Source organism: Cavia porcellus, unplaced genomic scaffold (genome assembly GCF_034190915.1).
Source record: "Cavia porcellus strain 051 isolate PalLab524CR breed Dunkin Hartley unplaced genomic scaffold, mCavPor4.1 scaffold_30, whole genome shotgun sequence".
In the NCBI taxonomy this organism is placed as follows: Eukaryota; Metazoa; Chordata; class Mammalia; order Rodentia; family Caviidae; genus Cavia; species Cavia porcellus.
Genome location: NW_026947513.1, coordinates 48021046 through 48034591, shown reverse-complemented (window position 1 = coordinate 48034591; position 13546 = coordinate 48021046). Strand labels below are relative to the sequence as shown.

At 35.9% G+C, this 13546-nt stretch overlaps 1 protein-coding gene across 7 annotated transcripts in view; it reads left to right on the top strand.

Moving 5' to 3' along the window:
- Window positions 1-13546, top strand: part of Ankrd17 (ankyrin repeat domain 17) — a 166101-nt gene that overhangs the window by 80956 nt on the left and 71599 nt on the right. For 5 of the 7 annotated variants that reach the window (XM_063240327.1, XM_063240323.1, XM_063240324.1 and 2 more), the window contains exons 7-15: window positions 1180-1274; window positions 3427-3664; window positions 4736-4927; window positions 5256-5365; window positions 7361-7448; window positions 10058-10185; window positions 10625-10768; window positions 11230-11332; window positions 12744-13499. In XM_063240327.1, coding sequence (XP_063096397.1) covers window positions 1180-1274; window positions 3427-3664; window positions 4736-4927; window positions 5256-5365; window positions 7361-7448; window positions 10058-10185; window positions 10625-10768; window positions 11230-11332; window positions 12744-13499 — 1854 coding nt within the window. The remainder of the gene's footprint in view (window positions 1-1179; window positions 1275-3426; window positions 3665-4735; window positions 4928-5255; window positions 5366-7360; window positions 7449-10057; window positions 10186-10624; window positions 10769-11229; window positions 11333-12743; window positions 13500-13546) is intronic. The other 2 variants (XM_063240326.1, XM_063240325.1) reach the window with 1 other exon arrangement.

Here is a 13546-nt window from a genome sequence, read left to right as displayed (position 1 = left end):
AAACAAAAAACAACAAAATATGCTTTTGACTGATAGTAGCAGATTGTCAGGTGGGGAGTGCAGCTGACATCTCTTCTCTGGCCATGTTTGTAATTAAGCAGAGGTTGATTTTAATTAGGGAAGCAAAGAAAGGAGTTAGGCCTTGAAGCAGACTGATTGAGTGGCTCTTCTCTTTTCTTAAGTGCTTTTGAACCCAGAGCTGGCTGGTTTTTTTTACTGTGTTCCAGTTGGTCAGAGATAGTTGAGACGAAGCCACATGTGACTACTCCTGCCTCTCCTCTTGATTTGTAGCCCCTTCCTACTTTCCCAAAGCAGCTTCAGACTTGGGCTTCCAGGCTGTAATTAGAAACTCCATAGAGAACTGAGCTGGTGGAGAACCTCTCTGCTACTTTCTGGGATCTGTGAACCTTTGTCTCTCCTGTTTCTGGATGAATATGGAAACAGGGAAGGCTTAAAACTCAGGCTGAAATTCAACATTGATATGGCTATTCCAAAGGGAAGAGAGGAAAGGTAGCAAAAGCAAGATGAGACAAAAGCTCCCTTGTCTGCTTTACCTGGCTCCACTATCTCCTGTAATTCTGGTTGGTCACAAAAGTGAATATAGCTCATTCCAGATAAAGTGGGAGTGTCCTTTTGGTTTTCTGTTTTTTAACCACTCATAAGGTGTCTGTTTCTGAACTGAAACTGGTACATTTGAAATTGTATATATGTATGTGTTTCATTTAAGTAAATGTTGTTTTCAAGAATAATTGTAAGTTTATACATGAAGTTCTCATTAAGTAGATTGTTCCTAAAAAAATTGCTACTGAAATTTAAAACATTTTCTCATCAGAGTAGCTTGAATGATTATCATATAGCCTACTAGTTCATGAAAGCTTATTTATTTCATAGGATAAATAGAAGTACAGCATGGCTAGGCTGATAAAAGTGTTTCAGAAGGGAGATTCTGAACATTAGGCATAATGGTATCTTTGCTTGCAGCAGGGATTCTTGTAGCAGCATTTTGAGTGCACTAGGAGAAAGAATTATCTAATTACTATTTGAAAGTTAAGGGTGAATTTTAGTTGTCTTTACTAGTATTCCTATAAATTTAATGTTGTAAGTTAAATTACCATTATAATTTTAAAGTATTTTTTGATATCAAGTTCATCTAAGTAATCTTACACGCTTTTGATTTAGGACACCTAGAAATGGTGCGGTTTCTTTTGGAAGCAGGGGCGGATCAAGAGCATAAAACAGATGAAATGCACACTGCTCTAATGGAAGCTTGCATGGTAAGACTGGTGAAGTGAATATGTGACGTTGTGTGTGTGTGGGGGGGGCAATAGCTAGTGTCTTTGGGTTCATAGATTGTATTTATCATTACTGTATTGGGCAGCTGCACCATGGATATCTGAATTATCAGTAGTTTCAAAGCTGTTAATTTCTGTTTCTTGCTTTCTGAAATTTTGTAGTATTATTTGCATTTTCTTAGTCTCACATTAATTCTGTACTGGCTTTATACTTGGCGCAAAAGTGGTTTTTTAAACATTAGTCGGTGGTACTAAAAAGGAAGACAATCCAGAGTATGTATACAGTACTACCTCAAACCAAAATTAAAGGAAAATTTGAAAGCAAGGTATTATGTGTATTACTTTGCCTTCCTCTGTTATGGTTTTCTCTGACCAGTGGATTCCTTTTTTAGGAATTTGTTTGAAATTGTTCATAATAGTAATCTTAAACCTTTGTGCTTTAGCTTATTATGTGTGACAGAGGGATGGATTAGACTAAAACTAGACAGATTTCTAGTATAACTTGCCAAAGACATAAAAAGATGTCACATAAATTTAGTTTCTTGTGCCAGCTTTCCATTCAAGAATAAGTGTTGATATTAGGTTTTATTTATTAATTTTAAAGTACTGGGTAGCCATGATTTAAGACTTAATTTATCCATTATTTTTCTAAATTACTCTTTTGGACCAGGATAAATTTTTTAGGAAGGTTTTGAGTTTTGTGTCTGTATAATATCTTTTTGGAGTTATTAGGATTAAATGATGTATATAAAACACATCAATAATATTAACAACTTTAACAGTCCCTTGTGATAAAGAAATTTAATCATTACTTATTCTTTATCAGGGGAAAATCTGTGTATGGATTGAGAAATTAAAATAGAATATTGTAGCAGGCATGGGGCATAAGCCTGTAATGCTGTCACTTGGGAGGCAGAAGAATGAGGATTGTTGCAAGTTTGAGGCCTGTCTGGGCTTCATGAGTTCAAGGCTAGCTTGAACTGCATAGCAGAACCTTGTCTCCAAAAAGGAAAAAAAAGGAAATAATGTATAGTCCTAATCAGTATGCACTACAAGTAAATAAGTAAAGGAAAGATATATTAATAGGAGATAGATTTAGAAGGCTTTTGAAAAAATTGAGTTTTGTTTTTTGAAATAGAGTCTTGCTTTGTAGTGCAGGCTGGTAAATTCACTGTGCAGTCCAGGCCAGTCTCAACTTGTAACATCAGCTTCTCAAGTTCTGGGGAAAATTGAGATTTTAAAAATCATGAAAATGAAAGAGTTGATTTTTGCAGGGAGTAGACTCGGAACTAAAGAATTAGTAAAGAAACCATAATAATACACTGGAGCTATATAATGTCACAGATACAGAGGCAAAAATAGGCATGATAATCTTCAAAAGAAAATGAGCTACCTATAGAAGGGGGAAAAATTCATTCAAGGAAAAAAAGGAAAGGAAAAGAAACTTTTGATGTTGCCAGTGAGATGTAAGAAAGAGATTCATAAGGCAGACAAAACAGAGTAACAGTCTTTGTTAACCTTTTACTTTACTTTTCACTGGCTTTTAAATGATGGGAACAAATAAAATAAAATACCTTGTACACATTGTCTTCATTTCACGTATGGTAAGTCCTTCCCCCACTCCAAAAAAGTGTCCTCCAATCATAAGTTTTCTTACTCTTAAGATTTTTATCAGCCAGAAGATTACGGCAAATTTGAGGCCAGCCTACACTAAATAGTGAGTGCAGGGCCGGTCTGAACTACTTGGTAAGACCCTGTCTCAAGAAAAAAGAAACTTTTTATCAAATTCCTATTTTCCCTTTCTATACATTATATTTTAACATTTAAAAGTGTACCATCTAATGTTGATTTTTATGTGTGGTCTCACAGCAGTCTCATGTTTTAGTATTTACTGATTTCTTTCTTCACAGTTAATAGACTTCTTGCTTAAAGGTTTTTTTTATGCTTGTTTTATACCCTCAACATCTATTTTATATTTCTATTATGAAGGAATATAAGGAGTAGTATGGCTTACTGTTAAATGTAGATTTATTTGAGTGGAGATTGGTAAATTTCATTGTATGATTAAGAAGTCTTCAAAATTTTAAGATGTTTTTATGGTGCTGATTTAATTTTTTAATTGCATTGTGATTAGGATGGCCATGTTGAAGTAGCTAGGTTACTTCTTGACAGTGGTGCCCAAGTGAACATGCCTGCAGATTCATTTGAGTCACCGCTGACTTTGGCTGCATGTGGTGGACATGTGGAACTTGCAGCTTTGCTTATTGAAAGAGGAGCTAGCCTGGAAGAGGTCAATGATGAAGGTTATACACCTTTGATGGAAGCAGCTCGTGAAGGACATGAAGAAATGGTCGCATTGCTTCTAGGGCAAGGTAACTCATCAGCTGAGACACTCACCTATGAATGTGTAAAATAACAGTATAGTTATCACTATGTCACCCCTCTATCAGACCTCCAGTAAGATGATGTTACCCAAATTTACAAAAAAGCATTTGCTGTAAAAATAGTTTCTGTATGGTGTTAAATAAAATCAGGTAGACTGCTTTTATGTAGAACTTTCTGAGTCATGTGCTATGTGAATTCAAACAGAATTTGAGTTGAGTTAGACTTGTGGTTTCGGGAATGGCAACGGTTTTCAAGTTAATGTAGTGAGAGAATTCTCTGAGGGAAGAACACTTACTAACCCATGGTAGAACTTAACATTTAAGAGCATTGCCAACTTTTAAAAAACTTGTTTTTATTTAGGTGTAATATTGACTAGAATTTGGAAGTATAGGTTTTTTGAAACAGACATCACAGATTTGAATGACAACTCTATTACTTGCCAATTATTTAAGTTAGACAAATTTCTAATTTTCTGTGTCTCAGTTTTCTCCCATGTAAAATTGTGTATAGTATGAGAAGACCGCAGAGACAGATCTGTAGATACCATAGGTGTTTGCCATACAGTGACTGTTCAAGTGTTAGCTATGGTGATGGTGATGGCAGTAGCAACGGTGTTGTGACCATGGGCAAATTAATTAACCTCCATATCTTTAGCTACAAAATGGAACTGGTAATAATAACTTAAATGGTTTGTAAAGTTTATTGAATATTGCCTGGTAAGAGCTTTTGAAATGTTAGTTACTGTTATCATCAATGTCTATCGTTTGCATCTTTATTATAAAGAAAGGGATATAGCTTAATGTATAATATGACACTTAGCTTCTGGATAAATAAATTCTTTTTCAGCTGTGTGCATCAAATATGAGCTCCTGGATATAGTCTTAGTAGTTTTTTTTTTTTTTTTTTAAACTGCTTTAGCAGTAGGGGAGATATATTTCCTTATTTAGTATGAGAATAAATGTGTGCAGTTAGGGGATACAAATTCTTAGGAAACATTCATGTTTTTGCTTGTCGTGGAAGAAGTTAATGAAAATTTAAAATTTGAATCTTTATTTTAGGAGCAAATATTAATGCACAGACAGAAGAAACTCAAGAAACTGCCTTGACTCTAGCTTGCTGTGGAGGCTTCTTAGAAGTGGCAGACTTTCTCATCAAGGCAGGAGCTGATATAGAACTAGGATGCTCAACCCCTTTAATGGAGGCTGCTCAAGAGGGTCATTTGGAATTAGTTAAATACCTATTAGCTGCAGGTAGGTGTTTCTCACATTTGGGAAGTTTTTATAATTTATTTAAGTAAAAATGCTATGTATATGTACTGAATGTGTTAAAGGAAATGAATAAAATACTTTTGTGTATATTCTGTATAACTTAACTCACTGTGCTCTTAACTACAACTAGTTGTATATGTTACTTTTTCTTTTTTGCTTTTAAAGATATTGGCAAGATTTTCTGGTTGTAGAAATGGATACAGTTGTTTTGTCTGACTTGAGTTCATGTGGCTTATGTAAATAGAATAAGTTTCTATATCCATGTATGTCCTGTGCGTCTTATATTAAATACCTGTTTTCACTGCTTCAGGAGCTAATGTTCATGCAACAACAGCAACAGGAGATACAGCATTAACATATGCCTGTGAAAATGGTCATACTGATGTAGCAGATGTCTTACTTCAGGCAGGAGCAGATCTGGTGAGCTTGTTACTTTTAAAATCTTATATTTAACAGAAAGGGAATTAATTAAAAATGGTTTACTTCTAATTTAATGTGTTAGAGAGGGGATTGCATAGCTCCTGTAGTCATTTTGTTTCCTATACTGTTCAGTCTTTTGTATTACTGTTTCTAACACTCTGTACTTCATCCTCCACAGGAAATTTTATGTTGGAGATGTTAATAAAGTTAATATTCAATTAGGTATTTAATTAGCTATTTTTAAAGCTTTTCTCATTTGGTAAAAAAAGTGAATATGGCCTAAAGATTTTTCTACATAGTTTAGAAAATTGTGCCTTTTAACCTAAGCAGCAGGGATAAAATGGATACTAAGATCTGTAATCAGTACTGGGAATTCCAACAAGGTGTCAGGGAGAAAGGACAGATAGGAAAGAGACTCAGATAGGTAAAGGAGGTGTCTAAGATCCAGCAGTGTCTTTTGGGCTAAGTTTAAAATGGCAGTGTTGTGGCAAAACAGATATTCCACTTGGAAAATGTATGAGTACAGCTGAGAGATAGGAAAGCATAATGCACGTGTATATGTGGAAAATAGCTAGTCTTTCTGTTTCACCTATTGTGGAGTAGGAATGAGACAGCAAATAAAGCGTGTAGTTAAAATGTAAGCCTTGGGGCCAAGTTTCCGAGTCTAATATTACAAATGTGCCTTCCCAAAGAAATTGGAAGTTTACAATAGAAATGCACATGCAGGCCAGAAGTAACTTTCTCCAATTTCAAATCTATAAGATCTCTTTTCAAAGGATTGAATTAGATTATCATTATACCTCTTGTAAAACTCACGTGTGTTAGTACAGTTCTTAAAGCACTATTAGATCTGTACGTGAGTCTCCCTTATTAGACTTTGGCCTTTTGTGTAGGAAGTATATTTTTACTGTTTACTGCAAGGAGTATGAAATACACAGGAATATAATAGTACTTGCTTAGTTAATAGCAGTAAGAACAACCCAAGAGAATGCTTTCACAGAGAAATTAATTTTTCATTAGACATGAATGCTGTAAAAAATGTATTTTTCTCAAATACTTTTAAAGATCTGAAAATTTTTGCAATAGAGTTCTCAGTTACCAATAATCACAGAAATACCAGAATAGGACTGAAAATCCAGAAAGCTTTAGTAACTTCTAAAAACCAGTGATTTTAGAAATACCTAATCATTAGCTTTGTTATTATATTTAAGCTAAAATAAAAGAAAACAGAAAGTGTGTAGAGAAGAAAATGACATATTTATAGAGATAGGCTACAAACTTATGAAAGGAATATCACATCGCATGGATAAGGATTTTTTGAGAGAGTTCTCTATTAGAGTGATGTACACTGTTCAAGTTCCAGAATCGTTTTTACAGAGACAAGAAGAAAAATTACCAGGTGGATTTTTATGATGTCACTATCATATGATTATATTTGTAGTTCTTTTTAATTTTTTTGGAAATGGGATCTGGCAGTCTTGAACACTGCCTCAAAAAGTTGTCTCAAAAAGTGTCTCAAAAAGTTGACTTACGCACATGTGCCACCACGCCTAGCTACTCTAGTTATTGACACAAAATAGATTTTGTTGAGTCTCACTATGTTTTGGCTTGTTGAGAATGTCTCATTCTGTATCCCAAACTGCCCTGAAATTTAAAGTGCTCCTGCGTCAGCCTCACAAATTCTGGGATTACAGGTGTGTGCCACCATACCCAGCTCTCCATAAAACATGTTGCTGATTTTTTAAAATTTAAGAGTGTTTTGCTAGGCACAGTGGTGCATGCCTATAATCCTAGAACTGAAGTGGCTGAAACAGGAGGATTGCCCTCTGGGCTACATAGCAAGACCCTGTCTCCAAAAAGAAGAGAGAATATTTTAAAATTTAATTCAAAGCATATTTAATTGTTTATATTTAGAATTCTTTTGTCATTGATTTTCATGAGAAAGAATAATTGCTTCCTGGAAATTAAGTGTCAAATCTGTATTTTTTGTAACAGGAGCATGAATCCGAAGGTGGAAGAACTCCTTTAATGAAAGCTGCAAGAGCTGGTCATGTTTGTACTGTTCAGTTCTTAATTAGTAAAGGTAAGTTCATTAAGCTCATGTTTGTTCCCAAAAATGTCCACCTGTACCCTAAGACATTTGGAGACTGAATGGTAAAGAACATTTGGAGTTACTACATGATATGGAGGAGTAATGGAATTAGCATTCTGTTAGTGGTGTTGATCAAAACATTAGAATGCACAGAACAGTTAACTCGACAAATCATTGTCATACAAAGTAATGCCCATATTCAGAGATCCTTCAGTGAACAAAAGAGTATCTCTGTGAACTATTTGAAGGCTTCAGATTTTAAGCTGAATCCCAACACTCTGAAAGGCTAAGGCAGGAAGATCAAAACTTTGAGGTCTCTAGGTCTACACAGCAGTGTGTCACAAATCTGTGTCAAAGAATGGAACATGGGGCTGGGGTTTTAGCTCAGCGGCATAAGTGCCTGCCTTGCAAGCAGGCAGTCGTGAGTTCGATCCCCGGTACTGATAAAAAGGAAAAAGACAAAAAAAAAAAAAAAAAAAAAAAAGAATGGAAGAGAGCCAGGGATGGTACATAGCTCAATGCTAAAGTCTTGAGTTCAACCTCCAGTTAACCACAGGTACATGCACAGTTGAAATACAGATTTTTATGTTTCTGCCAATAAGAAAAATTGTGCAAATCATTTTCTTCAAATTTCCTTGGTGCAGCGTTTTATTCTTTACAGAATGTAAGGAGATGGTTATATGTACAGCACAAAAAATGTTCAGAATTGGCAGATATGGTAAAAAGCATGCATGTTTTTATTGATATTCAGTGATTCCAGTTTGAATACCAGGTATATTAAAGGTGAAATTCCACATTACACCCCTTAAATTATGTCTTAGTGTTCTTTGTTTTTGTTTTCTGAGGCAGGGTCTTGCTTTGTAGCACAGACTATCCATGAAATTCATGGCACTCCTCTTGCCTCAGCCTTCCAATTGCTGGGGTTACAGGCATGAACTACCGTGCCCAGCTGTCATCATGCTCTTAATATAGGAAATTAAAGATTTTGCTTACATTGTAAAAGAGAGACTATATGGCAATGTATAGTTTTAAGAGGCAGCATATTTGCTTACCAAAAATACTACAGAAATCATGTTTTTGTATTTGTAGATTAAAAAGGATAAATCAGAAAAATTACTACCCAAATTATTTAAGGGATATATCCTGAGCATACATTTTTGCTATATAACTGTAACAGTATTTTTAAGAATAGAATTGTGAGATGATCTGGGTGGAATGGCACATACAATAATCCCTGTAGTCTTGGGTGATTATGGCAGGAAGCTTGCAAGTTTGAACATAGCCTAAGCAATATAGTGAAACCTTGTATCAAAATTTTAAAAGGGCTAAAATGTAGCTTTGTCTAAGCTCCTGTATTCACTCCCCATAAGTGTAAAAAAAAAGAGGGGTGTGTGTGGTAGGAGCACTTATTATCCTATCACTCAGGGGGCTAAGGCAGGAGTGTTCAGAATTTAAGACCAGGATGGGATGGGACAAAAAGCAAAAAAATGCCTGGTGTGGTGGCACACACCTGTAATCCCAGCACTTGGAAGGCTAAAGCAGAAAGATTGCCATTAGTTTGAGGCCAGCATGAGCTACATAGTGAATTCAAAGCCAGCCTGAACTACGTAAGGCAACCCTGTCTCAAAAAAATAGTTGTCGAATCATAGTGCCCTGTCTGGTGGTGTTTAATTAATTTGATTCTACTTTTTCTATTTTATCTCCATTTTACCATATTACCGCTCACAATAATCCAAATGTGTTACAGCTTTGTATTTGAGGGCAAAGTGTATCTATTTTCATTCACAAATAGTTTCTATTGAAATGGTAAAGGTAATGTTTCTCTATGGGTTGTTGTTTTTTTTTTTTTTTTTTTTTTTTTTGGTTCATTTTTTGTACTGTACATGTTTTCAGTACATGCATTTTGCAGGCATCTTGAGAAACAGGCACATGTACATAATACAATTTATTAAATCTTTACAAATTTAGCCCATAGAGGGCAGTGTGATTTATTTATCTGCTTCCTTGCCCTCACTCCCTCTCCATCTATTGATCTCCTTCCCATTTGCAGATGATCTACTTTCCTGTTTCCTAGAATGTTTTGTTTTGTGTGTGTGTGTGTGTGTGTGTGTGTGTGTGTGTGTGTGTAAATATTTTGAGTTTCTCATACATGAGAAATCATCTATTAAGCATGTGTGTCTGATTTATTTCATTAACATTATGGTCTCAAGATGCATCTATTTTCCTGCAAATGACTTAAGTTTATTCTTTTTAGCATAGTAATAATACTTCATTGTATATAAATATACTTTTTAAATTTACTTAGCTAATCATGGACAAGATTTAGGTATTGTTATTATGAAATATTTATAGATGAACTCAGATCATGTTTGTCTGGAGTTCCTTTAGATTAATTAACTTAGGATGAGAGAGAATTGATGTGGGTTTATGTGAAGCGTGTTTAGCTACGTGTTAATAATCATGAAACTGGGTACTGGGTACTGGGTAGGTGAGGCTTTATTATACTCTTGTCCCTGCTCTGTATGGTTTTTAAATTGACCACAGTATTAAGTAAAAATACACTTTACAAATGTGATTTTTTCATCTTTGATCTGTTCTAGGAGCAAATGTGAATAGAACCACAGCTAATAATGACCATACTGTGTTGTCCCTGGCTTGTGCAGGGGGCCATCTGGCAGTGGTGGAACTACTTTTGGCCCATGGGGCAGACCCTACCCACCGTTTAAAAGTATGTAACTCATGTTTTGGGAATCAGTATAAATTAGATACTCTTAAATATCGCAGAATAAAGTGTGTGTGTGTGTGTGTGTGTGTGTGTGTGTGTGTGTGTGTGTGTATGTGTTTTATTGGTGGCATTCTAGGTACTAGTTTTCTTCTGTTTCAATACAGGAAAGAGGTCTGTGCTAATAAGCCCATGACTTGAATGTGTTTTTGGGATCTGTTAACTTTCTAACTGATTCTCTAAACTATACCAGACGTGGTGGCACATGCCTATAATCCCAATGCCTGGGAGACAGAAGTAGAATGATCAAGTTTGAGGCGAGCCTGAGCTACATAGTGAGTTTGAAGCCAACCTGAGCTTCATGGCAAGACCCTGTCTCAAAAAGCAAAACAAGATTCTATAAAGTAACGCACTCCTCTGCTCCCACATAATTTTTTTCTTTTAGGATGGCTCAACTATGTTGATAGAAGCTGCAAAAGGTGGCCATACAAGTGTTGTTTGCTATCTTTTGGACTATCCTAATAACTTGCTTTCAGCCCCTCCACCAGATGTCACTCAGCTGACACCCCCCTCCCATGATTTAAATAGGGTAAGTTCAAACTAAACCAGTTTATATATCTCTTTCTCTCCTTTTGCTTATTGTTTTGATTTAACTTAGCATGTTTTGTGTGATATGTAATTCTTTTTATAGCTGTATACTTGATACAGTAATAATACAGTATTCAGATTCTAAACCAATATGATTTTGCTTTAAGTGAGAAAATAACTTGAATACAAAGATCACTTTTAAAAAGTATACTAAGGGGAATGTAGCTCAGTTGTAAAGTACATTATTAGCATGCATGAAGCTCTAGGTTCAATCCACTGCACATGCAACCCCTGCCCCCAGAATGTCATGGGAAATAATTGGATTCCAGCACATTGTAAGTAAATATATCATTGTTTGAGATGGCATGCTTAAAATACTTAAGTCTCTGCACCTTATTCTGATTAGCGTATTGTTTAATGGATTATGTAGGAAAAAAAGAAACAGTCTGTCCTTTGTCTTAGGCTCCTCGTGTACCGGTTCAAGCACTGCCCATGGTTGTCCCACCTCAGGAGCCTGACAAACCACCTGCCAACATTGCTACTACTCTTCCCATCAGGAATAAAGGTCAGTTACACTGCTGAAGACTGTTTCTTACATGTTGTCCAGAGAAAACAAGTTTACCAAAAATCTAGCCATTTAAAAGTTTTTCTAAAAAAGTGAATTTTATTGTAAGTTGACACAGTTAAAGACTTTTTTACCAATTAATAAAGCATGTAATTGGGAGAGAAGATAGTTAACAGCACTGATCTGTGCTAGAATTAAAAGTATTAGCAGGAGAAATTTAGACATCTTGGGTAGCATTCTGGTTTTCCATTATTTCCTCTAACTTTTATTAATGTAAAATATAAAGCTGAGTATAATTGGATGATTTTTTTGGTAAATTCTTTACTTAAATCTGTAGTGAAATAAGATACACAGATTAATAAGTTGAATCAAATATTAAAAATTAAAGTAACTGATTTAATATAGATTTTATATCTAGGATACTTTTTTCAACTAATAATTCAAGGTTACTTCAGATATACTTGTTTATTTCTTTAGAAGTCTGAGGTCCATATTTGACTTGTGGATGTTACATCATGCATGTTCTTAAGTTATGTCCCTAACATTACCCCTACTAGTTTGAGTCATTTTTTCCTTATAAAAGTTTTACCTGAAGAAGCAATGTAGTTGCAGGTTTTGGTTTTGGCTACTTGTATGATTTTATCAACAAGAATGATATTTCCATCAGCTCTTTTCAATTATTACCACCAACCTAGAGCCTTGGCACCTTTTTCAATTGGTTGCTAAACCTGTAGCCAGAACAGTGTGTTCACCTGGCTGTCAGAGGATAACAGTGGATGGTGTAGTCTAGCATCTTTTCTTCCAGGGAAACTAAATCCCAATTCTTTCCTGGCCAGGTAGTTGTGTGAATATGTGAATTTATATATTTTAGTTGGATTTTAATTTCTTGGTACTTCTCAGTGGTTTGGGCGCTGTGTGTGTGTGTGTGTGTGTGTGTGTGTGTGTGTGTGTATGTGTGTGTGTGTATTTAAAAAGCACAGGCTATTAAATGTCAAAAATCCTTGACTTAGAGGTCTTTTTCTGCACCTTAATAATTTAGCATTATTTTTTTGTGCTTGTGAGTTTTGGCATCTTTATGACCATGTGAAATATATACACTTAGCCTAGATTTTACTTGGATTGTAATCCTTATATATCACAAACCAGCATCCCTCTAATTTTCTGATTCTTAGCCATGTGATTATTTTAAAATTCTGAGATTAATTTTCAAGATTATTATGCACATAAATCCCTACATTTATATGTATGATGAGAAGGTGGATATGTGTTTAACTTCTTAAAAAGGTGCATTTTCACCTTCTATGGATGTGATAACGTGGTGCATAACTGTTGGCATTAACCCTCCCAACAGTAACTCTGTAATGAGGATGCCATTCATGTGCACTTCTGAGGGGGTTTCTTTTTCACACAGCTGCTTCTAAACAAAAGTCCAGCAGCCATTTGCCTGCAAACAGCCAGGATGTACAGGGTTACATCACCAATCAGTCTCCAGAGAGCATTGTAGAAGAGGCTCAGGGAAAGTTAACAGAACTGGAACAGAGGATAAAAGAAGCCATAGAGAAGAATGCACAGCTGCAGTCCTTGGAACTGGCTCACGCTGACCAACTTACCAAGGAGAAGATTGAGGAGCTGAACAAAACAAGGGAGGAACAAATTCAGAAGAAACAAAAGATTCTGGAGGAACTACAGAAAGTAGAACGAGAGCTACAACTGAAAACTCAGCAGCAGCTTAAAAAGCAGTATCTAGAGGTTAAAGCTCAAAGAATTCAACTGCAGCAGCAGCAGCAGCAGCAATCTTGCCAACACCTGGGACTGCTAACTCCTGTTGGGGTTGAAGAGCATCTTTCCGAGGGAGACTATGCACGGTTACAGCAAGTGGATCCTGTTTTGCTCAAAGATGAACCCCAGCAGACTGCTGCTCAGATTGGTTTTGCACCAATCCAGCCTCTGGCCATGCCTCAAGCTTTGCCTCTGGCGGCAGGTCCCTTGCCTCCAGGGTCCATCGCAAATCTTACAGAACTGCAAGGAGTGATAGTTGGACAGCCAGTACTGGGCCAAGCACAGTTGGCAGGGCTGGGGCAAGGAATTCTGACAGAAACACAACAAGGGTTAATGGTAGCCAGCCCTGCTCAGACCCTCAATGACACGCTGGATGACATCATGGCAGGTGGGTTTATATTGTTATGAGCAGGTATCAAATATAATTTGCTTAAG